Source organism: Paralichthys olivaceus, chromosome 8, assembly GCF_024713975.1.
Source record: "Paralichthys olivaceus isolate ysfri-2021 chromosome 8, ASM2471397v2, whole genome shotgun sequence".
Lineage (NCBI taxonomy): Eukaryota > Metazoa > Chordata > Actinopteri > Pleuronectiformes > Paralichthyidae > Paralichthys > Paralichthys olivaceus.
Window position 1 is genome coordinate 13,899,555 of NC_091100.1, and position 26,841 is coordinate 13,926,395.

Genomic DNA, 26,841 nt, shown 5'->3' on the forward strand with positions numbered 1-26,841 from the left:
TGTTGTAATAATAAGAACAGGAATAAGAATACTTTTCTAAACAACTAATACATCATGTCTCTGGACATCAGTCTACAGTTCTCATTCTGACATCCTTTCTATATATTCATCTGATTCCTCTGTGAAAAGGACAAATGGAAATCGTTCTGCCCTTTACAGGCTGTGTGACAAACACTGCCACTGTCACACAGTGGAAATATTAGGTTGCTAATAATTATTCATGCCTTTTTTTTAAGAAATCAAAATGACAGACACGAGGAATGTCATAAATCACCATATTTCTCACTCTATGCTCCCAAATATCTCATCCATCTTTCTGCCCGGCTGCAGCCTTTTTATCTCTCCCTCTGCTCGGACAACAACGGACTCTTTCATGTGGCCATCTTTTCCTCAAACCCCTCAGGCCCTCTCCTCTTCTCTTTGGTTCACACAGACTAATTAAATGCTCAGAAGTCATAATTTGAAAGTCTGCTCCACTTTCTCTCTTTCTCTGTTTTGTCTCTCCTGCTCTTCTTTAAAAAAAAAAGAAAAAGAAATCTCCTAAAACACATATTTGAGTTATTGGCCCTTGTGGCATTTCAGAGTTGTTGTTTTTTTTGAATGAAGACACAGATTTTGTTTTTTCATAAAAGAAACATCACTTTATTTGTGGTTTTGGATCAGTTCACATCAAACACATATACGACCACAGCAAATAAAATGTTATGTCCACGGTTCTTTCTGTTTTTGTTTTTTTTATTTGGGGATGGTGCAGTGGTTGAAATGTAAAATCTTAAATTAAGTGTGTTTACTTATTTATTTTGGCAGTGGGGAAACAGAGAGACGGATCTTTTTTGTATATAAAAAAAAACAAGATTATTGAATATATTGAATATAAAACCCATTAGATGAAAGCTGAAAATGAAAGCTATAGCCTACAAATTATTTTTAAGGCGAAACATCCTATCTCACAATCTTCTGGATCTTCTCCCTAATCCAGATCCATTTAATCGTTTTTGTGTAATCTTGCTTACGAACAAGCGGACAGGGGTGGAAACACACTTGGCGGAGGTAACAATAATTCCAAGTATTGATAAACAGCAGTGATTTAACACATCCTGCATTGTTAATGTGTAATGAGTAACAGAGTAAAAAGGCAGGAGTAAACTGAAAAAAACTGTTTTGAAAGTCAACTCTAAAAATAAAGTAAAAAATAAGTAACATCACTGCCACACACTGAGCCACGTGGCCATGACAAAACAAGGAGATGCACACAACCGAGCTCTAACAATTATACAGGAACAGATCTGAGAGGAGAACTTAAACTTAATATGTGGTCAGTATAAGACCAGCAGAGTGGAGGTGGAGTGTGTGTGTGAGTGCAAACATGAAGCAACACAAACCACACAGGTGTCTTAGGCAGGAGCGAGCCAGGAACTGAGTTTTTTCAGAAAAGCAGCAGCTGGCACACAGGGTCCAGATGTGCGATGGACATGTCACCCTGCTGATGACCCTCCGCTGATGCCCTGCCCACCTCTGCTCCACCTGCAGGGACAGCACGAAGTCAAAGCACAAGAAACAGGTCATCACACAGGACATAACTGAATAAGAAAGGGGACAGACTGATGCATTTCATAAGCTTGTGGCTATGGGCCTAAAGCATGACCTAATACCCTATGGCTATGTGTGTGTGTGTGGGGGGGGGGTTCCCATGTGACTATTGACGCAGTCACATGGGTACAAAAAGAAAAGCATGTCCCCATAACATACCTCAAATTTTGAAGACATATTGAAAGTTTACATTTTGGTTTTACTTAGGTTTAGGTTTAAGAGTTTAGGAGCCCCTCTACTTGTATCCTATTGTGTTGATATAGATGGGCTTTTAGCATTTGTAAATTATTCCTGTGTTAGGTGGATACTGGAGGGCAAAATGTACTAATTATTTACGTTACAATACATTAGGGTTAGGTTAAAGTCATAGGGTTTTAAGTTGTAACCATGGTTACTACTTGTATGCCTACAGGAAATTAATGTAAATGTGATGTCCTCTGAAGTCATAGAGAAATTGTGTGTGTGTGTGTGTGTGTGTGTGTGTGTGTGTGTGTGTGTGTGTGTGTGTGTGTGTGTGTGTGTGTGTGTGTGTGTGTGTGTGTGTGTGTGTGTGTGTGTGAAGCTGTCTTCAGCATCTCATATAAGCTGTTATTTATCTACTTAACTCAGGTGCAGGCTGATTGAAGAAACCCTCTGATATTAAAAGATGACTGACTTGAGAGTTCACCTGTTTCCATATGATTACACTTTACATTACTTTACTTGACTTTAACTTAGGTTCTGCTTCCCCCCTGTCTGTTTGCTGGTTAGTTTGTTAGTAAGCAAAATTAAGCTAAAACTACAGGATTAATATGAAACTTGGATGCGATCTGAGTCAGGGAAGAATCCATTAAGTTTTGTTGCAGAAACAGGAATTAACTTTTACTTTCTTAAAGAATGCAAGAATTTCATTGATCTTGATGAGAAAAACACAACACTGAATAGATAGATAGATAACAAGATAGATAGAAAGATAGATGATAGATAAATGATAGATAGATAGATAGATTTGTCCTTTATAAAATCCATCATGTGTCACACAGCAGCACACATCACCACAGTTACCTTTCATAACCTGTTGTAAAAAGTGCTCTACGTGTTATAAGGTGCAGCACCTCACACCAACATTCAGTCATTGATCTGGATCTAGTGTGCGCTCTTTGCTTAGTGCCAGCTTTGTTATTTGACGACAAATAATAAACGTCACTGAAGTTACAAACAGCTCTGACAAGTTTTATTATCAAAATGAAAGCAGCTTTCAGAAGTACATCATGTTTCCACCAGTGTAACAGGACATAGTGGTTTTTTCATAGTTTATTAAACATCATGTCTGTAAACTTGATCTGACACATAAATCAGTTTCCTACAGTTCAGGGAGGAAACATTTATAACTAGTGATTTTTTTTTTCTGTGTTGCAGGGGGAAGAAATGTGAGTGAGTCTAACAGCCAACTTAAATGCATGACTAAACAGCGTGCAAAACCGTCATAGTCACAACATGAATGCCACCATTGTCCATGTCCCCATCATCCCCATCTTCATCACCACCACTACACTCTGACTTCTCACATCCTCCTGCATCTGAGTCAGAGGCACAAATATAAAATCTGTTTATGACCTTTTCCTCCCACTTTCCATCACTCGTGTTTAATTTTTTAACCCTCACGTCATGTTCTCATCGTTTTCTCCAAACATCTCTAAATTTCTTTATCTCCCACAGTTGTTCACTTTTCTGTGCCTCCGTTTCTCTCAGTCAGGCTGCAGTTGTGGCAAAGAGATGCGGACACAGCAAACCGCCCGAACAATAGGCCATTCATGATAGCCTGCAATGCAATGATGATCCTGCCCTGCCCTCCACCCCCCACCCTGCACCAGCCTCCACAGCTGCACAGGAATGTGGTCCAACAAGTTACCCTCCTCCTCCTCCTCCCTGCTGCCGCCACCACCATCCCTACCACTGCCACCAGCTCGCCAGTGCTGCCGCCATCGCAACTGAAGCCCCTCTTCCCCAAATAAAAAAGACGAAGAAGGCAAGAAACTATAGAGGAGGGGGAAACTGTGCAGACAGAGCACAAAGAGAGGATTCATGCTCGGCCACATACACTCCCAGAGGAGAAAGAGAGGGGGACCCATTTAAGTGTGGTGCAGCTGCACTAATTCACTGGGTGAAAATAGGCGAAAGAGGAGTGACAGAGGTCAGATAGCAGAATCATTTTTTATTCATCCCCCACGTATAGCGTGTCACTGCATCATCACCACTTACACAGTATGCACGACGAATAAATCAAGTGATAAACCCAGAAAACACCTGCAGCCCTCTTGGGATGAATTCACCGGTTTGTTCCAAGAGTTTGAGCTGTTCCCAGCATTCTCAACCAACGGGTCAACAGCTCATTAGAAATCCCAACAGGACCCTTGTTTTTCATTTTCAACCACGTGTCAATATTGTACTTCAGATGACACCCAGCCACAGCAAATCACTTCTTGACCCACAAAACCCTCCGAGGTGGTGCAGAAATTTAGTCTCCCTTTTTTGTAGACGTGCTGCAAATCACTGTGCAGGTCTCAGACATTAGCCGGAGGAAGAATTGTTGATGAGACGTACAGCTCAGCGTGAAAGTCAAAATATTTGAGTCACATGAGGGTCATAATTATTGATAGTCTAGAGTCGGAGCTGGAATTCCCCGAGCGAGAGCCACTGACTGCTTTTTGCACAAAGCCTGAGAGCAAATTTCATTTCTGAACAGAGGAAACGCAGAGAAAACGCTGCAGAGCATGAGAAAAGGCCTTGGAGCTGCAGATAAAATCATTTTTCTAAACAGGCCTCTTCAGCCTCATGTAGCAGGGACGTGCTGTGATGAATTCAAGAAAAGTATGCCTCTGTACCAGTCTTTTGCAATTTCTGACATATAATTTTGGCTCATTTTGTTGGGGTCGTCATCATTCCGAACAAATGACGCCATTCATTTCAGGCCCAATGTGCCTATTGACATGGGAATGAATGCTTTCCACCAATTATACATCAGTTTAATGCAGAATGTGACCCAGCATGTGAATATTTGACCGCTGCGCATGCTTCCCTTATCTGCATCCCTCTCACACTCTCTCCCTCTCACACACACACTCACTATCTCTCTGTTTTTCTCTCTTTTTGACTTTTTCTCTCCGCTGTCAGATTTCAAGAATTTCCCCTGGGAGTTGTTCAAGTATCGAGGCCAAAGCAAGAGGTCATTCTCTTTCTTTTCTATTTCTCTTTTTGTCTTTCTTTCTCTGTCCTCCCCCCCATGTCTGATCCCCTTATTTTCTATCTATTACAAAATATATCCAGAAATGAATTCATCTACCCCGAACACACCGCCCTGAGGCATCCCAGTTTCATCCAGATCTCACGTGGGGGAATAAAAGGGGGCTGCCTGTGTCTTAGTGTGCACCTGAAGGCCTGACTCTTTGACCTCCTGCTGATGCATGATCTTTGTTGTTGATCTCGCCACTGATCATGAGACTTCGTCCTCCTATCCTCTCCCCTTTCCCAACCAGAAGCCGCAGGAAACGGGCTCTTGTGACACAGTGGTCTGTGCAGCTATGGAGAGGCCCATTACTGCAGTCACATGGCAGGTTAGCGCAGGGACTGATGCAACCATGTGAGCTCTATTTTCTAACAAGTTGCCCCGAGGCCCATGATAGTCTCATAGGACATGGAGAATGACTGAGGATGCATAGCGCGTTTAGGTTCAGAGCAAAATGTGATGTTCTCATTTCTTATTTAATATGTTCAAATTAAATTAAATAAGCCATGTAAACAAATAAACAGGTGATATGTATTCATTATGATTTGGGCAACAGGTGTAATATCCATGTTGACTCAGTTTTCTTCCTTTTTTCCAAACATGTTGGCTATACATCTTCGAAATGAGATATTTATGAAGATCTGAAATTTTCATTGCTAAGGTGCAACAGCAAACCTGGGATTTTCATAAGTCTATTTGGTGATATCCAAAAAGATCTTTTAAAACCTCTACGATCATGAATAAGTGCAGAGTAATCATTACATAGTCAAAATTCCTCACTGAATTTCACTGCTGGGGGGGAAATATTACAATTCTTATTTAATGGCATAAATGAAAACAAACCATCTGTGTCTTGTCCTGTTGAATGAGCTCTAAATACTAAGTAATAAGTACCACAGAAAATGAGACTGAGACGGTTTGAGGGATAGATTTCTGGGCTTCTCAAATTTCTTCCTAGACTCAACAGCTTCACATTTGCTGTTCACAATTTCACTTAATTTATTTTCACTGGACATCTGCAACAGAAAACGATTTTAATTTTAAAATGCACTTTTAAATTAAAATATTGTAAAGACATGTCTGGATGCAACAAATCTTACTTCAAGTAAAAAGGCCGTGGGCCTGTTGTCTGGACTCTAACAAAAGAAAAATAATACATAATATTAAAATATACTTAAACCTGGTTGAAGTGCTCATCAACTTTCTGATGCTTCTTCAGACAAATTCACTAATGATAAACAAAACGAAAAGTTCGTCTGCTTCTTTGTTTTTAATTAATTCAAAGAACATTAATGTGAGAAATTGCATAATTTTCGAAATAACAGGCCTTCATTAAACATCGAATATCTCGTTTGAAATATAATCCACAGGCCACGAGGCTTCAAATTCTGGTTCGATAAATACAGCTTTTACTAATTAAGATCTTTTTTAATTAATGATATATGTATACAGTATATAGCCTTAGCCCTGCATAACATAACGAAAATCTTGGCCTGTATTTTCAGTTTAGATTTTTACGTTTCAGGACACGGCTCTACTTCTGAGGAGAAAAAGACGCTCAAAAAGTCAGATCCCCCCCCTCCCCCTCTCATTTCCAAACATTTAATCTCACAAAATGAAAAATAATGTTCAGGCCTGAATAGAATCTTTAATGTCCTATACTATTTAAAAACAAAAAGACAGAAAATAATCTGTTGTTTTCTCCTTAACCGATTTTATACGATGGAACAAAGGCCTCAGATATTGCTGCTAAACTAAAATACTTAACTTAAATAATAAAATCTATTTTCAATAATCTTCCTTTAAAATTCAACATAACAAAAATGATTTAACCGAAACGGAACCACTGTAATGAACCCTCAAGTGTAAAATACAACGAAATGTGGCATATGGCCCGAAATTTTACAGGAACAATAAACACAACTAGAAATTCAAAAAGTTAGAGGCCTGTTTCTCTGCAAGTTGGCATTCGGTATATATGAGGCGATAGGAAATAAATAAATGTAAACTAATTATTAATGTTATTGCGAAAAAATATACGGAATATAAAGTAAATCAGAAGAATAAATGAGGCAGCTTTTAACAGCCTGAATAACAATCAATCTAGGCCTGTATATACCGACTAATGATAATACCATGAATAAACTAAGATATAAACACATAACTATGATGTAAGAGAAACAAAATAAAAATATGAACTACATTCATGCTTTGGTTAAATGAAAATTCTAATGTCATAATGATGGACACACAGTAAAAAGCACCTTGCCCTGTCTGACAGACAGATACACACACACACACACACACACAGACACACACACACAGACTCCCTGGGGGGCCATGCACATCCACAGCTGCTAACTCAACACATCTCCGTAAAACCACAGCTTCCTCCACATAAAGCCCTCTGGTCTGCACAAACCTAATAAACACAGCGCACAACAACACGCACATTTAAAAACACTTTCCTTCAAAGACAGCAGCATCGACCCCTGCGTATTGGTGCAATACAGACAAAATCACTCACTTCACCATGCAGGCCTCATGCCAGGGTCCCAGGGGTCGCTTTTGGGGGGTGCAGCATGTAGGTGCACACCTCCCCAACACACACTAACCCACCAACCCCCAAACACAGCCCCCTACCATCCAAGGCCCGAATCCAGGTGGTGCGGCGGAGTGTTTGGAGACAGAGAAGTGTCGCAGCAGAGAGATCCATGTGTCCTGTCTGCCGCAGAGGGTTTTCTATGTGTGCGCCACTGGTGTCTTTGCTCTGGACATAAGGGGAGAAAGACGCACACATCTCTCTCTGTTATCAATTTTTTCCATGTTTGCAGCACAAAACTGCTTTTTGTTCCCCATTTTTTCATTTACGAGGGTTAATGGATAGAGGCTTGGGCGTTTGATCACATGTCTACAATTCACCTGAGATGGAGACAAAGAGAGCAAAGAGAGCGGAGAGAGAGGGAGAGAGCAGAGAGCCAGCCTCGACATGAGAGGCAGCGCACACACAGGGGTTATTGTTGCATTCATTTTCTCCTCTGTGTGTGTGTGTGTGTGTGTGTGTGTGTGTGTGTGTGTGTGTGTGTGTGTGTGTGTGTGTGTGTGTGTGTGTGTGTGTGTGTGTGTGTGTGTGAGAGAGAGATGCTGCTAAAGTCGACTCTTCCTTCCCATAAGGCCATGCTTCACAGGACAGGCACTGATCATGGCCTACAAACAAATCGACCATTACGCGCAATGAAATAATAATAACAATCATATAGCTCTGACTGCAACACTCTCGTTTTACGTGGACGAAAGGATTAAATGCGAGATTAATATTTGAAAGATAATGCTCATAACCAAATGTAAATAATGTAAATTGTGACTTGTTCATGACTTTGGTCTGAAGGACTCTCACGGTTTATCTTTTAGTCTCCATCTTGATTTTTTCCAGTCTGCATGTCTTTCCACTGTTTAGTTTTTTCATTAAATAACAACTTGATCAGATTGGGATTAATTATTGATAAATCAATTCTGTTATTGAGTGAGTGAGTTCTGATTCAAATATGATGTATAGCCCAATAAAAACTTGAACACATCAAACATATGACTAGAAAAATCTTATAAATAAATAAAAAATGTTTTTTGCAGCATAGTTTGGTGGGGTAGTGAGAATATCTCTTTTGGAAGGATTTTGATGCTTTTATAGATTATTTCGTAGTCATAGCTGTGTGAAACATGGGAAATCCTGGTTTAAACATATTAATTTAGTATTAGTATACATTTAAAGGCATTATTGATCACTGGCCTGAATTCAGCCCATCCCACACAGGCCCAGAGCTCAGGATTTATCTGCTGCACTTGTATCTTTTGCTTTTATAATGACGGTCTAATAAAAAGGTGGTTTTATTAGATCTTTAACAGACAAAGAGTGTAACTAAAAACTGTGAGCTTTATTTCCTGCATCCAACTGATTTTATTTTTTTTTACAGGAACGTGACCACATGAGGCAACGACTCTCCTCCTGATTGTTTATTTGTTTGATATAACATGTCAACACGTCCAACAGACCTGGCCCTGTCCTGCCTCTAAATGGACGCACTGTGGACTCATTTAAAACCACTCCGATGGTAAAATCTCACCTCTTCTCTGCTGGATATGTCGCAATGACGGACGGGACGGGCATTAGCCAGCGTGTCCGCGTGCCGTCCAATCGGGGGGCTGCGGGGATAATTAGCGGACCAATGGCGGCGCTGCGTGTCGCTGGGGTGGGCGGGGCGGACGGTGTGCTGGAATGCTGCCTCTCTGGGAATGTTTTCCACTTTCAATCACTTTTTTTTTCTCCCGGTCCTTCTCACAAGGCGCTCTTTAAGCTCCGCTGTTGCCACACAGAGCAGCCATTCATCGGCTCCACAGTCGGCCACACACTCCCATGTTGAACCACTGGACATCTAAATTGGTAAGTTATGTAATATTTTTTCTGAAAAACCAAAAAATCATATGATAAAAGGGGATATTTCATATCAGTGTTTATAAGCCGGCTGATTATTTTCTATTTTTGTATTAGAAGAATTGGGCAAATATTCTGGAATTATCATTATTATTATGATTATTATTATAAAGATTGTTGTTACTATTATTATTATTATTATTATTGGTTAGAGAGGCTGCACATGTCGCGTTTGGTCCGCTAAACTTTCAACCTGTTTACCTTAGAATAAACCGAGGTTATAGATTCCTAACAAAAACTAAAATTATAATTAACTTGTGGTCTGGACGAAAGTTGATTCTCTTACACTGCATTTTATTTTTAGGTGTAGCTGTTTTCGCGGAGAAGGATTTCCAGCCGACGGTGGAGAGGATTTGGACACTTTTACGCAGCAGTATGACTTTGCCTGAGAAGAGTCAGCAATAACTGGATCGCCGAAGACTCCAAATATCTCGAAAAATATTGAATCCCCTTCTTAAATATTATTTAACATTCAAGGGTTGTCTTGTCATTAGCTGCAAATAAAGAAATAATAATAATGTCGGGCGAGGAGCACAGCCTGTCCGAGGCGGAGCTGAGTCCCGGAGCGTCAGACGACGGTCACTCACTGTCACCGACTCAACCCGGAGCGCCGCCGGGCCAGGGCTCACCTCTGACCGTGCCGCCGCAGCAGCTCGCCGCGCTCTGCGGTGCGGACGGCAGCGAGGACGACGGAGGCACATCCAGAGGCAAGTCGGAGGAAGAGGACGATCGCTTCCCGATCGGTATCAGAGAGGCGGTGAGTCAGGTGCTGGACGGATATGACTGGACACTTGTGCCCATGCCGGTGCGCGTAAACAACGGGAACAAAGCAAAGCCCCACGTCAAGAGGCCCATGAACGCCTTCATGGTGTGGGCGCAGGCAGCAAGGAGGAAACTGGCCGATCAGTACCCCCACCTGCACAACGCCGAGCTCAGCAAGACCCTCGGCAAACTGTGGAGGTCTGTATGGAGAGGCTGTCCCACAAGAACAGTGTGGCTATACAGTGGCACATTTCCTGTGCAGCCTGTGCGTAAGGCCAATGAAGGGATGTGCTGAGGGGTCACACTCAAACATGTGGACCCCGCTTCAATATGTATATATTGAAATTAAATGTAAAAGTCTGCAATTTGTGATCTCAATGTGGTTATTCCTGGTGTTTTTTATGTAGTGGTCCTTAAAGATATTTGACACACGTGCACTCAAAACTTATGCAAAGATGCATATAGTGTCCTTCACCATCCCACTATTCATCCATTACGCACAGGATTGATAGCTGCACAGTTTTTTAGACATATTCAAATAAAATACTTTTCCATTAACCCAGAAGGCCAATAAGACTAAATCAGTCCTTGTTGTTTTTTTTCTCCCCCCAGGCTGCTGAACGAGAGCGACAAGAGGCCATTCATCGAGGAGGCGGAGAGGCTGAGGAAACAGCACAAGAAGGACTACCCGGAGTACAAGTACCAGCCCCGGAGACGCAAAAACGGCAAACTAACGACCAGTGAGTCTGATAGTCAGGGGGAAGGGGAGGCCAGCCACTCCCAGTCTCACTACAAGACCCTGCATCTGGAGCACAATGGCGGGGCTGGTTCTCCCCTGGGTGACCTGCACCACCACCACCATCACCACCACCATCCTGCTGGTAGGTGGCTCTGCACACATGATTTATGTTCTGAACTTTCGAGAGACGTTTGTTCAAGAGGAATGGTGAAAGAATTTGAGCCACAATTCCTCGATATAAAACTTGATGTCAAAGTTCACCTGAACATGTTTTCCCTTCTCCTCTCTCCCCTATAGGCCACAGCCCACCCACGCCCCCCACCACCCCAAAGACAGAGCTCCAGTCTGGAAAACTGTCAGATGCTAAGAGGGATGGGGCAGCGGGAGCAGCCGGAGGATCAGGGGGGTCTAGAGGAGCCCTCGGGGTGGGAGCTGAAGGTACATCCGGTGGTCCCTCATCATCAGGAGCTAAACCCCACATCGACTTTGGCACCATGGACATCGGCGAGATCAGCCATGAGGTGATGTCCAACATCGAGCCATTTGATGTCAATGAGTTTGACCAGTACCTCCCTCCAAACGGCCACCCGCAAAGTGGAACCGGGGCCCCTGCAGCCGGCTCCTCTGCCTCGTCTTATGCCTACGCCTTGGCCGCCGCTAGTGGGCACTCCGCCTGGCTGTCCAAGCAGCAGCAACAGCCTCAGGCCTCTCCATCTTCCTCCGACCCCTCCAAGGCCCAGATCAAGAGCGAGTCAGCGTCTGGGAGCCACTATGCCGAGGCCTCGTCCTCTCCCTCCTCGGGCACCCATGTCACCTACACGCCGCTCAGCCTCCCCCACTACGGCTCCGCCTTCCCCTCGCTGGCCTCTAGGGCTCAGTTTGAGTACGGAGAGCATCAGGCCCCAGGGGCGTACTATGCCCACTCCAGCCAGGCCCCAGGGCTGTACTCAGCCTTCTCCTACATGGGCCCTACACAGAGGCCTCTGTACACTACCATAGGAGACCCCTCCAGCGTGGCCCCCTCCCACAGCCCCACACACTGGGAGCAGCCTGTTTACACCACACTCACAAGACCTTGAGGGAGACCAGCTGAGCAGAGGGAAATATGGGAAGCGTGTGAGTGGATCTGTGTGACTGTGTGTGTGAATATGTGAGTGTGTGATTGCCTGTGTGTGTGTGTGTCCATGCCATATTGATGTTATATTAGAGGTTTTTACTTTTTTAGCCAATATAATGCAAGACGCATCCACGGGGCCTTACATCGTTAAAAAAAACAAAAAAACTCACACAATATTAAGTGTGAGTCATGGGTCAACAGCCAATCAAAAAATAAATAAACCTTTAACAAATGTGTGCCATCATGAATATATAGGTTGGGATGTACAGCAAGCGTGAATACAAGAGTTTAGACGAGTGAGAGAGACACTGAGAAAGGACAGATGTCGACAAGTGACTCGGATTTGACCCGGACATGCTGGGTTTAGACTGACGTAATCAGACTTTATTAACCAAACTAAAGGATGTGTTTGATGTTATTGTGTTATTTTATATGAGTAGTAAGTATATTGTCATTGTTGATATCCTATAGGGTGTAACTTTATTGTGACTGATTTGATATGACACTCACACATCTGCACCACTGCTTTGGGAAGAAAAAAAAGACGCATGCTTTGTTCCAATAGGATGTTCCCTGGTGTTTTGTTGTACGTGGCCAGAAAAGGATATAGTTGCAACCTTCTCTCTTTTTGTAGATATAGCACAGTCTGCATCTCTGTCCTTTCTTTACATGGACGTCACTGAACTGAACAATTAGGCATTTAAGGGGAAAAATATAGGAAAACGAGAGGGAAAGAGAGCTCTTAAAGACGTATTTCAGCTTAATGCTCAGTCTTGGGCACTTACCTCAATTCTATTAATTTTGTGCCAGTAGCAAAGGATGAGTACAACCACGGATACCTGATTGACTGAAGCTGTTCAAAATTTCAGAACGTTAAGCCTCCACTTCAGCCTCTTCATTATTATTATTATTATTATTATTATTATTATTGCTTTTAAAGTGCCTATAACATTTTTTGCTAACTCACATCTGGTTGAGTCAATAACTGAGTTAAAATCTATAAGTCTCAGCCAAACCTCTCGAGATAATTGGCCAGCTTTGGGACCTACTTAAGGATTAGAATCACATGTACGAGCGTTGTGCGCTGCATGTAGGCCAAAAGCATGTTTGCTTCCTCACAAACAGCCCTCTTCCTCTTCAGCAATGTGAATAATGGTCATTACCACAAGCTTCACCTTTTATTAAGTGATGCATACTTTTATCATTTTATACTGACCCTCTTACCATTGTAGTTATCATTTTTATGTAAGTAATAATGCATCGTGTGTCACACCTTTGCTTCTTCCATTTTGTATAATTCTGGATAGTTTTGTAAAGTGTTTGCTATACATTCACTTGAGTATTTTTTTGCTTCCTTACAAGAAAAGCAATGTTGAAATATTATTGTTGTCATTTATTAAATCAATTTATTTATAAAAAAAAGAAAACATCCAGTCTATGCTTGTTATTTTTCAGTGCTGGTTGTGGAGATAACACAAGGTGCAGATAGAAGCGACGGGTGAAAAGAAACAACATTAAAAACATGTTGCTGACGTGTGAACTGTAATAACAACACAATCAGAGCCCCACCAAAGCTAAGCTGTTTAGTGTGTTTGTGTGTTGTAGGCTAAAATTGACTACTAATTCCCCACATTTAATCGGCTGGGGACTGCGTGTTACTGACGAAGACAAAGAAAGCCATTCAGTGAGGCAGAGGGACATAACGAGAGAGAAGGGGTGGGTGTAAAGAGCCAGAGGCAAGGCCAATTTCAGCTCAGTAACCAGCACACACTCAGACTTTTGTACACGGCTCTGCCTCCTCTCCACCTGAGGCTTCCTCCACACTCAACCATAGCTAAAACACAAGTCAGAGGGCATCTGAAATCAAAATGTCAAGTTCATGTGCTTTAGTTGTGTCTGAGGGGGATGTAGAACAGAGATAATGGTGGCGGCACTGATGTGTCACAGTAAGAGATGTGTGAGGGAAAGAGGAAATATTTTCAGGGCAGGGAGAAATGTAGATTATTAATGGAAGAAAAAACATAAAACAACATTCAGTGCAGAGTTAATAGCTAAAAAATGTAAAACATCGAAGCTCTTAAAGTCACAGAACTAATTCAGTATACATTTTGCGGGTGACCCACAGACACAAATCTTTTTCATCAAAAATGTTTCAACAATTGAAAAAAAAAAGTGAAAAATTTGCCTGTGACTGATTTAAGTTTCAGCTCCATCTTGGCAACATGACAATATGTTTTTCAGAGAAGTACATTTGTAGATTTTCACTCTGCCCTTCTTTGTTGTGTAATAAAATTTGCAATGAAGTATTTAAATTTGATGCTACAACACATTATTTCACTTCCAAAACATCGTTCTTTTTATTCAACGAGCTATGTCTTCATTTCTTAAATAGAAAGGTATGCATTGACCGTTGGCCTACTGCAACATATTGGTGCATCAATATAAATAATAATCCAATAAAAAAATAATAGTATGACACTCGAGAGAGAGACCATTATTCATTCTATTTACTTCTCATTGTAATGCTTTTAAATTTTGCTGGTGAAGTATTTAGTAAAGTAATTCTGCAGTTCTTGATAAAGCAGTTCTTGATAAAGTAAGTCATTCTTCATACAAAGCTCCCAAGTATTTAGCATTTACAAATTTCTCAAATGTGAGGATTTGCTGCTTTCTTACTAATCTATCTAATTTAATACCTAATTTAATCTATCTAATTTAATACCTTTGAGTTTTAACTTGTCGGTTTAAAAAAAACATTATTAGAAAAATGTCACTTTTTTATAATGAATTTAAAAAATGTAGAAAAGTAGACTAATTTGAAATGAATCCTACCATATCAGTAATAATGAGTTAATGATAAAATATATAATAGTAGGTGTCACTCACAGGAGCATTTTCCTGCTCTGAGTACTTTTACTTTTAAGACTTTAAATGAATCTTCCTGGTTGTACACATCATGTTACTCAACATTTTTAAACATCGTAAAGTGTAATGATCATTTATGTGTAATGAAGTAAAAGACAGAAAAGACAGAAAAATCTTTTATGACTTAAAAAAAACGGAGCCTGGGGGAGCTGTGTGTTTCCAGGTCTGACTCCAGACCATGTGGTGGCGGTAGAGCGCCTACATTCATATATGGGACGAAAAAGACGCTCTTCCTGCGGCGCCAAACACACGGAGCTTCAGAACGTCTCCAGCAGCTCAGGTAGGAAACTGGTTAGTTCGGCTTTAAATGACACGTGCGAGCTCAATATAAACCTGGGACGACCTGAACTCACCATGCACACCACCAACACCTGCGTCCTCATGGTAGAAAAAGGCCAGTCTCTGTAGTTCGAGCCCCATTAACACTGTGTAGCACTTAGCTACAACATGACAACACAGGGTACTAGCTACACAAAATACTTGTGTGTGTTGTCAGTCCTGTGTGCAGTGACACGACAGGGAGCTGGAAACACGACAGGCGCCTTGTGTCGGTGTTGAACACGCTTTAATTCAAATGTCAGGTTTGCTGAGTTTGGAAGAAGACATCACAATTTAAAACACAAACCTTCAGACGTCAATACACCGTCACGTACATGACGTGCTCAGACTCCACCCACACAATGTGACAAAGAATAATAATAACAGGTGATCGGGTCATGGTAGTGTGAGAGCTTCTACTATCAGACCTCTAAACTCTACCCATTCATCATAAGTCTGATATGGTGACTTGTGTATTCACTTCATTTTTAGTGTATTATCAAATCTGTGCAATAACAAATAAGTAGCCGCTCTTCTAGTTGTCTGGCATTTATTGGTTGTGTGTTTCTTGGTTTGTGTCTTTGCTGGATTGCAAACCTGCTTTTTTTTTTTCCATTTGCACTGTTTTTCATAAGTTACACCTGTACTTTCATGATACTGCTTTGTACAGTGACAGTTATTGCTTTCTATTCTATTCTGTTCCATTCTATCAAAGCTTGTGGTTTCCTCTCCCAGCAGTCATGGATCTCGGCCCCTTTGAAACAGACAACTCTGTCAGCTGCCGGCTGGCTTCTCAGATCCCTGATGTCTGCAAGACGGAGGACTGTTGTCTGGGCATTGATGAGGCAGGCAGGGGGCCTGTGCTGGGTATGTTCTGATATTTTGTGTAGCTGTAACTACACACTGAGGCATGTGGCGCACACACTTATGTTTTTTTATGTTTTTGTGATCCAGGCCCCATGGTGTATGGAATATGTTTCTGTCCAGTTTCCAAAAAGAAGGAGCTGAAGGACTCGAAAGTGGCAGGTAGGTCATCCTGTTCCCCTGCCTTTGTTTATTTTAAAAGGACGGTGCACTGAAGGACTTAATTTTTTCAATTAATTTAGCCTGTTCACCATTCACCAGTATTTGTTAATGACCGTAGATTAAAGGTTTCATTTGCATATCAATATGCATACTGAATACTGCATTATTTATTCCTTGGCATATTGGTAAATAAAATATCAGTGCTATCCTGTGATAGATTCAAAGACCCTCTCAGAGGCAGAAAGAGAAAACCTTTTCCAAAAACTGGATGAAGCCAGAAGTTATGTGGGCTGGGCGCTGCAGATTCTCTCCCCCAACACCATCTCTACCAGCATGTTACAGAGGTAGGTGACATGTGTCACATGTGACTATGTGCAACCTTTTTTACTTTGTCAAAATTATTATTGTTACTTTTTATATATCCTTATCTTTATATTGTATGTTCACTTATTTATTACTGTTATTATTTTTGCTATCCCTTTTCCTGCTGTAACAGGCAGATTTCCCCATTGTAGGACTAATAAAGGATTATCTTAACTTAAATTCACACTCGCTAACCTGATCTTTGCTTTTGCTTAAAGGACAAAATACAACCTGAATGCTCTTTCACATGATACAGCGATTGGTCTAGTACAGTATGCCTTGGACAGTGGAGTACAGCTCAAAGAGGTAAAGATGTGATTTACATGAGTATAATTGTGTTCATCTAATATTAAATGTTGTAAAGTGTAGGTTATATATTTTCTGATGTGTCTATATAGACAACTTGTGTTTTAATGTAGGCATTTCCAGCCATATAGAGCCCTTTTTTGCATCTTTATTCAGGACATTAAAAGGCAATAAATCACCTTTCATGCAGTTTCACAATGTTCCAGACTGCTTATTACAGGCTGCCTTGATGATTGTCCTCAGTAAATAATAAATCCTAATGTTAAATAGATTTTTACTAATCCACAGGGCCACAAGGTCTTGTATCGGTTTTTCTCCTTGCTTTTTCCTTCTCTCCTCACTCTGATCTGTTCTGCCTTCTTCTTCTGTGTGCTGTTCTGCAGGTTTATGTGGACACAGTTGGCCCAGCAGATAAATATGAGGCAAAACTCTCCCAGCGGTTCCCGGGTATCGAGGTGACTGTTAGGCCAAAAGCTGACTCCCTCTTCCCCATTGTCAGTGCTGCAAGTATCTGTGCAAAGGTTAGTGAAGATCATCAAGAGGCCATCAAATCTGCTTTCCTCTTTCTCATTCACTTGTTATATATTCCTGTTTGCCGTCTCCTAGACCTTTATTTCCTTATTTCCTTTTTCTGAACCTCACAGCTCACAAATGTTTGAATCTCCTCTTTCCTCTGTATTATTGTATCTTTATTAAAAGGAGTTGATGTTACGACACATACAAAATGATTGGTTCATTTCACACCTGTTTCACTTTTGAAATAAGGGAAGAAAATTACGACGATTTAAGTGTAAAACTTTCATGTATCCACACTGAAACTGGGAGGCAATGTGAACAGTGGTCTCTGTTGTTCAACACTACGGATGGTGAGATTCACAGATTCACATAAATGAGCAGAAATAAAAGTTCCAGTGTCTGAAAAAGTGTATCTGTAAAATCCTGCTTATTTTTATTTAACTTTTAAGAAGCCCTAAGTCTTTATTGTTTGTAGATGTGATAATAAATTAGTGACCTATTTCTATTGAGATTGATTCCTCCTCTCTAACCTGTCCCACTCAACTAATGGCAAATTGTGGAGTGGCAAGGGGCTTTTGTAGCTGCTTTTTTCAGTTTAGTGCAGATTGAATAATGAGCAACAGTGAATAATGTTATGGTTATAATGACTGTATGGATTTCCGTGGCCCTAATTAAAGTCCATATTTTAGGATCTGTTCAGATTTGTTCTCCGGCTTCACTTATGTTGTGTGATCTTCTTCAGGTTGCCAGGGATCGTGTTGTAAAAGGCTGGAACTTTGCAGAGGACATGGGAGAGGTGGACACAGATTATGGCTCAGGATACCCAAATGGTAACAGACATAAAGATAGCCATGTTGGAAAAACTGTTCAAATATACTGAATAAAATCAGCATTTGACTCTTTATCTATTACCAGTCTGTCATTCATAACACGACCTAAACAAGGCTACAACAGCTGTTTATCGATGCATGTTGAAACTGTTTGTATTAAACTGTCACTGAGACCAAATTTTTACCATTTCAGACCCCAAGACTAAAGCGTGGCTGCTGAAGCACCTGGACCCAGTGTTTGGTTACCCTCAGTTTGTTCGATTTAGCTGGAGCACGGCCCAAACCCTGATGGACAGCAAAGCAGTGACTGTCCACTGGTAAAAACCTTTGTACTCAGTATTGTCCAAAGTCTTTTTATGTGTAACTGATTTAGGGAGGGTACTTACTTATTCACATGACTGTAAAATATGCTTCCATGTGTTTAAGATGTGAAAACCACAACCAGTTGGATTTCCTCGCTTAATGTCTGTGCAAATCATTTGACCCCAGGAAATGAGCTCTAACCACAGTGTACAAATCAGTCTTGTTTTGTTAAATCTGTCCTCAGGGATGATGATGAGGAGGATGGGGAGAAGGCAGCGCAGCGACAACACAACAAGTCCATGTTATCCTACTTTAGTGCTTCAGCTGGAGGTAACGACCAAAACCCAACCCACCAGACACACCGCTTCCTCACTGAGCGCAGACTGAAAAGCCTCTGCACACTCTGAAGACATTAGCGGACATCCCTGTACACACTGGGAATCATAAGTTCATTTTGGGATCTTCATATACAATGAAACAGTTGTTTGCAGATGTGCATGGACTGGGATAAAACTTTGCTGGCATCTGTTTGTATCACAAATGCAAACTTGAATCACAATCCATCTTTATTTGTTCTGTTTGTATGTTTTTTTTTAATACATAAAACCATTTAAAAGTCATGATTTGCCTTCTGACAAACTTTTTTTTTTTTTTTAATTTCTACATCATAATAACAAACAAGCAACTAGTCATGGTTGAAAAGCTCCAATCTTTAATGCCAATACAGCCCTCTAGTGGCAACTTGAGAAAATACACCAGGTGTAAAGCAGCATCCATCATGAATCGTTACAGATCATATGCAAAACCAAATGCTTGTGTCGGACATTTGCAAATGTTACATAAACCCTTTTCACAGCTGAAGTTCCAACATATCACATTAGGAAAAGCACTGGTTTAATTTATTGATTCATTTCTTAGCCTCTTAAATAAAATAGTTAATGACAGTAAAATTTGTGCTTTTCAAATTGCCTGGCATAAAAAAAAATTATTCTAATACAAATTTACTGATATTAAACCTTGTTCTACCACCTTTGACATATAATGTGCATTAATGACAAGTAGCATCATCAGTGAGCCTCCAATAACAGATACTTTCAACTACGTCTCAAGATCTTACATACCCTCTATTCTGTTATTTACGTGTTGAGACCACTGATAGAAGTACGAGTTAAAAGGTTTGATGGTATCACTGCGTCGTCCTCCCCTCTCTAAACACCAATTGTAATCTGTTTTAATCCAAGAGAGTTTTTTTGGCGTTGCATCGATCAATCTCGAGGTGTTTTCCAAAATGCTTGTCTTCTCAGATATCACAGCAGGCGGTGTTGTTCTTCTGTTTTGGATCGTTCTTTCATCCCAAGAGAGCTTCATCCTCTTATGACTCCAAGTTTTTTCGCCAGACTAACAATTGGACACACATGAAACGTCACATATGATAAAACACACATCACCTTCTTCTACAGGAACACAAACAGCAGCCCACCGAGAAGGGGTGTCCATCACATCATCGTTGAAATAAATTCTACATCAACTTGATGTCTTGACGGAGGTTAACTAAAAAAATAAACGGCATATCCATCTGTCGACTGCTGCTAGTTCCCGTTGGGTTTGTGTCTGGACTCCTGGATCCGCTTCCCAAAGTTCATAGCTAAACTGGAGACTGCGAACGAGGACAGGATTATGATCGAGCTCCCCACAAAATGTGACGAGGCTCCTCTGGGGGCCGCTCGCAGGGTTCTCCTGGGCAAAGTCTCTCTGTCGAAGGCTGAGGAGGCAGTCACCATCTGGGCCACAGGCTCCATGCTTATTAATGAGGCTTGGATGTCAGAGAACTGAAGACAAAATGCTACAAGCTGGTTTGGGTCAGGCGTCGGCTCTTCGGTATGACTGCTACAGTCTCTGCGTGAGGTATCTGGATCTCTCTGTCCTCACCAACACGTTGCAGGACTTGATCTGTTACGTCCTGTCTGATTCCTCTCCTGATCCGTACCTTAACGTCCATTTATAACCTCCCCTGGCTGCTAATCTAATCCCTTTAACTAGCCTGGTCTCCTACTGCTTCAATGGGATTAAAATAGTTAGCCCATGGCTGCAGAGGACTAAGGTGGCGATCTATTTCACCTTTAGACTGTCTCATGTAATACCATTAGATCACACTGTCATTGCTCCTTAGTGAATGAATGGAGTTGCTTATGGGATAGAAGCTTGCACACAGTCAATAAGTTTGGCCTGTAAACAAGTCATTAGGAAAGGGCATAAACATTGATTACACTGTGCGACATGCTGAAGGCATTTCATTCCATATATTCTCACTCAATACATTTAATACCAAAAAGAAATGCTGCAAATATTTCTCTTTGTTTTCCCTCACAATCATAAAAAAGGGTTCACTGCTTTAATACCCATTTTGTTAACATCACAAAATAACTATAATGGCACTCTGACCAAATGGTCCCCTCAAATTCCACCAAGCTTCACCTAATTCCTTGCACTCATTAATATCAGTTCCCTAAAAATGACGTATTTTTCTCATCAACATTCATGAATTATTCTCAGAAAAATCAACAAAAATGTTGAAAAACATTCTAAAATATTCTGGATCCGCATCCAAATAAAATGGGTTCTACCCTGACCCATACCACATCCTACCAAGTTTTGTGGTAATCCATCCCTTTTGTGTAATCTTGCTAAATTATAAACAAATGCAGATGAAACATAACCTCCTTGGTGGAGGAAACAAGACTGTGAGGTCCTAAACGTAACCTACAACTTCTAATATTTGGCAGCTAGATTTATAATTTTCCATAGATCACAGTGATTCCAGAAGAGCTGCTAGAATTAGTTACTTTAGATCCAAGACTATTTACCAGAGTATTTTTCAGAACATATACTGTCCATGTGCCATTAGATGATATAAGAGGATCTATTAAAGATCAAGACTGGTGTGCAGGCAAGAAACAGTATGGGGACAGTTACACAATTAAACTTAATCTGAGATTCTCTGAATCCAGCATTGTTTGCCTGTGCGTCTTGTCTACAGGACATTGTTGTCATGACAGACTTTAACTCTTATTGTTTAAGTTTGAATTACTTGCAGACTTATTACAAACCACATTCTTTAGGTTAAATTAATCAGCAGTGCTTATTTAATCTACCCTTTGGACAGCCAGTGTTCAGTGTGAGAGGAAAAAACTAATTTGTCTTGTTGATTTCAACAACCATGTGAGATTTGACACCCTGTTGTCCTCAGTGCTGCATGGTGAGACTGTTACTCTACTAAAATGCCATGTGAAAACTTTAATGACACAACTAAGGGGCATTTCTATCCATCAAACTTACAAAAACATCAATTAGTGCTGCTATCTGTGATGTGCGCCGTTGTCAGCCCCTAGGACAGCTCGCCATGACCCAGGTCACATGGGGTCAGACGGTCTCTAATCCCAGAGGATGTTACACATAGTCCCAGTTTTTTTTCAGTGCGTCCCTTTAATTGTGCTAATTGGATTGTGCTGGTTCTTTTCCACTAGTGACACAGAAAGCTTTCATTAATGAATGAATGAGTGGTGGCAAGACTGTTGTGGTTGTACAAGATGTTTTATTGTAACCGAGAAAATGACAAGAATAGATATTAGTGCTACAATGGAGTTATTTGTTCTGTAGCTATTTTTATCCCTTATTATACACCATGTCAGAACTGCTTTGTGGGGACAAATCCACACTGGTCTTGCTTTTTTATTTAACAAACCAAGGTTTGTCTTGGGGTCAGGGTCCAAATTTCTTAGCTTTTAGATTGTAATAGAGCTTTAAGATGTGTTCATGTATCAGAGTAGTAATTGCCTAATCAAGCTAAGACTGATATTGCTGTAAATACTGAAAACATTTGCAAACCTAAATACCAGATGTCTTGTCACAGTTTGAGAAATGTGTGAGCACTTTGAATCTTACTTTGTAAAAGTAAATGTTACACTTCCAAATAATTTCCTTATATAAACCATCTTTTTTTTTAAATAAATAAAGTATAAAACTAGAATGGCACTCAGTAGAGTGCATACCCCCATCAAGGCCCAACTGTCCCCTTATGAAACCACAACATCTGGATTTGGATCTTCACCAAATGTGATGGTTTTGCACGTAACTCTTAAGTATCAATGAAAATGTTGAGAAATGCCAAATCTCACCATGTCAAAAAAGTGAAAAGAATCCCTAGATCTGCCCCTTGATTTGGATCCACAGCAAAGTTTAATGGGGATCTCCCTGACCCATACCTCTCCCTCACAAACAAACTGATGAAAACAACCTCCGCTGCAGAGGAAATAGTGAACAAATATTTGTCTTCTGCACAAACTTAGTAACAGATGGGGAATTGCCACCATCAGTGTATGTGACCTTTTGAGCATTTCGTCATTGCACTGCAGAAACAGCTGCTTGGCATTTCACATTGGCTCCATCAGTGATTCTTTCAGATTCCTCCTCTTCTTTGTTTGGTTTATTGGTAGGTGGCAACCAACATCAAGGTGCATTACTGCCATCTGCTGTGTCTTCTTCTTCTACACCTTCTTTGCTCGACCCACCGGGGGTGGAAACCAAGCTCTCTGTTCTTCTTCTTTTTCTTCGTCTTCGTCTTCTGCTTCTTCAGATTCAGATTCAACATCAGATTTTCCTGAGTAAAGATTTAAATATCATCCGGCAGTTTCCTCATTAGTCAACACATTTGTGATTCTTATTCATATGGCAATCATCATATCCTTGCTCCATTTCACATGAATATTCCCACAGCATCTGGCACTCTGATATAAAACTGCTTTTATCTGTGGACCACTATGCAGTGCCTCCTCTGGTCTCCACAGTCTGCTATAACTTGCCTTCAGATTAGATTAGATCTTCGTGGAGTTCCCTCAGGAGCCCCAACATTTCTCTTGGCTCCTTCAACATACTGTGTGTTGTACGGATTAAGTCTGTTCATAATATTTTCTTTTATGTTATCTTTCCTATTTTTTCTCCTTTTGTTCTTTTTTTTATACTCATGTAAATGTAATAAAGCACTTTGTAACCTTGTTTTGATAGTACTATAAAAATTAAGTTTAATTACTATTATATTATTATTAGAACATAGGCTCATTTGAATTATGATGGCAGATCCTTTCCACATGGGGTCCCTATTGCCCCAAAATGAAAACTGGTCTTTTTTTCGTCTATGAAAATTTCATTACATGAGTTACATTTAAACAGGCAGGTTTAACTTTTAGTTTGAAGAAAAACCATTCGGAATAAAAAAAACAGACAATAAAGTATCAGGTAACAGGGCATTTTAAAAGGTCTCAGGGTATTAGGGCAGGTAAGTGATTCATGGTACAACATGATGTAACAAATAATTCAGAGTAACTGTTTGTTATTGCAACATTAAAAGTCCGGCAGTAACCACTTAAGCCTCACTTAAACTGACCGGTAACCAATAATGAGATACAATAAAAAGTGCACAACAGATAATGACTCAACAAAGACATCTGGGAAGTAGATTAACAACATATAGATATTGGTATATAGAAATATATTTGCATTGCCACAGAACTCAATGGTGGATGTAACCAGCAGGGGTTGCTATAGCAACAGAATGTTCAAATGAAAGTATCTCCTGAATGCTCAAGTTTCTAAGTGGACAAAAAGTACACACCAACTGATTTAAAGCTTTGATTTATAATTGTTAATATGTGTATAGACCATAGACTGTATGAAAGCGGAAATTGCTTTCTATTTTTATAGAGACAACAATGCCAGAAGTGCACTTAAGCGATCAAGCAGCATATACATTATGCCTCCTCTCTTCCCCTCTTCTCTCCATCTTTGTTGAAGTTATGTATGTATGATGAGCCGCCCCTGAGACCTCTGATTGTATGGTGTTTTATTTAGAGAAGCTCCTCTTCCCAGACTAGGCTTTTAGCACAGCTGTAGTCTGTGACCCACTTTTCCAAGACAGACAGGCCTAGAAATAAGAAGGAGCTGGGAGCAGAGGGGGAGAAAGGAGGTGTAGAGATTGCAAGGAATCCTGTAGAAAATTAAATGTATCTGCAAATCAAGGAGAGTTTTAGAGATGTGGGCACATTGGCATTGCCTCATATATTCTGTACTTAGAAAGACTGACAAATCAAACTGCATTAGTCAGTCGGCGGAAATGTTTTTTGCAAAGGTTTTTGATCACTAATTTATGTCCTTCAAAATGGCAAATTTTCACAGTTATAACATAACAAGCACAATGAATAAGCCACCTTGGGTTCTAAATAATTATGATTGCCATTTTCCTTTCACTTGAGACATTTCACAAACCACACTGTGAGAAAATAATAGGCAGATCAATTGCCATTAAAATAATTGCAACCTATTATGTTGATTTCCTTTATAACCAATACAAAACATCACATCAAACTTTGGCCTCAATGTAAGCAGAGTCAAATCTTGACAGAAAAACCTATAAGTTTCACAAAGATAATGTTTCCTGCAGGCTGTGAGGGTGGCTTGAATTGAATCGTGTTAGTTTGGGTATTCCTCATACATCCTATGACAAATGGCAAGGGGAAAACTTTCGTTTAAAACGATGTCGACATGTTATAGTTTGTGTCTGTGAAGGGAATACTAACTATCAACCGGCACGCAAACACACACAGCAGATTTAAATGCAGGAGGAGGCACTTGCACCCTATGAAGAGATGTGATCTGATGTGGCTCTTGTGAGCCAGGCTTACTGGGACAGGAAATAGGATTGCGCAAGCAGCAGGCATATTCCAAATCCCAGCGCTGCCAAGCTTTTGGTTGCAGAGAGTTGACCCCGTCTGACCTCCCTTGGGGCATCCTTTGAAAAGAGTGACATCATTTTTGAGCGCTTTCACTCTGAGAAAAAGGAAAAGGTCTATGGCTTCATAAAAAAACAAAAAAACAATGTTATGTGCGAGCTCAACGCTGCCGTCCCCTCCCCAAATCTCACAGCACCTAATGAACAAAAAGATGTAAAATTCATGTGCCTTCATCAATTATTTAATATTAATAAGAAAAAGCAGCAGCGGCTAAATGTGTTCCAGAGTCAGACAAGCTGGTAACTGGGTCACTCGCTGAAACATCATTTTTCACCTGCTGACACCTAAGCACATTTATGCCACCGATGACCATTTCAGTGAGAAATAGTTTGGGATAATATTCTGCTGCTTCCAGTTTACTGGGATGCTTCTTGAATGTAAGATCACCATGTGCCTCCTATGAAGACCGCCGGCAACATTTCTGGATTCATGTTTATACAGATTTAACCATGTTCCTGCAACAGCTTGACGATGCTTGAACATTTAAAACGTCTCGATGATGATAATGTTAAGGTTAAATTTAATGTTTTAAAATGATTTTCAGCATAGGAGTGTGTGTCTACTCTCTTCCAGATTGAGACATGTGATTCATAGATGAATTTGTGGATTGATGTGATGGATATTTAGAATAATGAAATAATTAGTTCATATTAGTTCATTACTGACTCTGGAAACAGCAGCTTTGGAAAGTATGTCACTAGAAGGTTCATTCAGTGGCTGTTCTGGATATTTCCAATATATCACATGAGGCTCATCCTCACAATTGATTTAATCATGTTCATATTGCTTGGTTTTGTGTGAGTCATGTGAAAGTACTAACAGTTGTCTGTGCAGCGTATGACCATATAAAGACACCCATGACAAGCTGCTATCAACTCAATGCGGATAAAACGTTTGGAAACCTAGTGTTCAGATGAGTCTGACATCCAGAACTTTATACTCACAGAGATTTGTTTTACATACGTTCGTTAGATTATTTGAAACTTCAAGTATGTTTAATATTTTATATCTGACATTATAATAATGACAGAAGTGAATGAAAAGCATCATAGATCCCCCTTCATCAAGCGTACCTCGTGAAGTGCATTATTTAATATTTCATATACAATCCACGCATTTAATCTACATCATAATGCAATGGGTTCTTTCCTCACCCATACTGCAACCGTCCACTGAATTGTGTAGTAATTCATCCATTAGTTGTAGCATGATCCTGCTAACTGACTGACAGACAAAGAGAAAAACACAACCTCCTTGCCATAAGTAATTAGTTGCCGCCCTAGGTCCCCTTTTGAGTCCCCACCCGTAGATGAAGCACTACTTATGTGCGGCTGAGAGTGAGATTCTTGAAGCAGTGGTAGTAGTGGTGGTGGTGTTGGGGTGCGGAGGTTCAACTCGGAGTGATCTGTAAGCAGTAAATCCCAGGGTGAGAGGGGACCTGCCAGCTCTG

At 40.6% G+C, this 26,841-nt stretch overlaps 2 protein-coding genes and 1 long non-coding RNA gene across 5 annotated transcripts; 2 read left to right on the forward strand and 1 right to left on the reverse strand.

The window, feature by feature from the left end:
• Positions 1–614: 614 nt before the first annotated feature.
• On the reverse strand, positions 615–8,846 carry LOC138411191 (uncharacterized). The gene is made up of 2 exons (XR_011243847.1): positions 7,383–8,846; positions 615–1,524 (listed from the first exon to the last, which is right to left on the reverse strand). It is a non-coding gene; the product is annotated as an uncharacterized lncRNA (long non-coding RNA).
• A 136-nt stretch (positions 8,847–8,982) lies between these two features.
• Positions 8,983–13,389, forward strand: LOC109627684 (transcription factor Sox-10-like). Its single transcript, XM_020084412.2, has 4 exons — positions 8,983–9,293; positions 9,649–10,304; positions 10,719–10,987; positions 11,143–13,389. Exons 2-4 carry the CDS (start codon positions 9,862–9,864, stop codon positions 11,922–11,924), a joined length of 1,494 nt encoding a protein of 497 aa, XP_019939971.2. The 5' UTR covers positions 8,983–9,293; positions 9,649–9,861; the 3' UTR covers positions 11,925–13,389.
• A 1,638-nt stretch (positions 13,390–15,027) lies between these two features.
• On the forward strand, positions 15,028–19,169 carry rnaseh2a (ribonuclease H2, subunit A). Of its 3 annotated transcripts, none has more exons than XM_020083915.2 (9): positions 15,028–15,167; positions 15,944–16,072; positions 16,160–16,231; positions 16,449–16,575; positions 16,813–16,900; positions 17,284–17,421; positions 18,159–18,246; positions 18,440–18,563; positions 18,794–19,169. In XM_020083915.2, the coding sequence occupies exons 1-9, from the start codon at positions 15,098–15,100 to the stop codon at positions 18,954–18,956; spliced, it is 999 nt and encodes a 332-aa protein (XP_019939474.2). In that variant the 5' UTR covers positions 15,028–15,097; the 3' UTR covers positions 18,957–19,169. The 3 variants fall into 3 exon arrangements, with proteins under 3 accessions (XP_019939474.2, XP_019939473.2, XP_019939475.1); XM_020083914.2 differs by having other exon boundaries at positions 15,048–15,167; positions 15,941–16,072; XM_020083916.2 differs by having other exon boundaries at positions 15,076–15,167; positions 15,921–16,072.
• Positions 19,170–26,841: the final 7,672 nt, after the last annotated feature.

What these genes read in the sequence shown, in the direction of transcription:
- LOC109627684 (XM_020084412.2), top strand. Translation starts at nt 9,862, where the DNA reads ATGTCGGGCGAGGAGCACAGCCTGTCCGAGGCGGAGCTGAGTCCCGGA. An exon ending in ACCCTCGGCAAACTGTGGAG is followed by an intron (nt 10,305 to 10,718) that starts GTCTGTATGGAG and finishes TTCTCCCCCCAG; the next exon opens with GCTGCTGAACGAGAGCGACA. An exon ending in TCACCACCACCATCCTGCTG is followed by an intron (nt 10,988 to 11,142) that starts GTAGGTGGCTCT and finishes TCTCCCCTATAG; the next exon opens with GCCACAGCCCACCCACGCCC.
- rnaseh2a (XM_020083914.2), top strand. Translation starts at nt 15,098, where the DNA reads ATGGGACGAAAAAGACGCTCTTCCTGCGGCGCCAAACACACGGAGCTT. An exon ending in TCTACCAGCATGTTACAGAG is followed by an intron (nt 16,576 to 16,812) that starts GTAGGTGACATG and finishes TTTTGCTTAAAG; the next exon opens with GACAAAATACAACCTGAATG. An exon ending in CTGCAAGTATCTGTGCAAAG is followed by an intron (nt 17,422 to 18,158) that starts GTTAGTGAAGAT and finishes GATCTTCTTCAG; the next exon opens with GTTGCCAGGGATCGTGTTGT.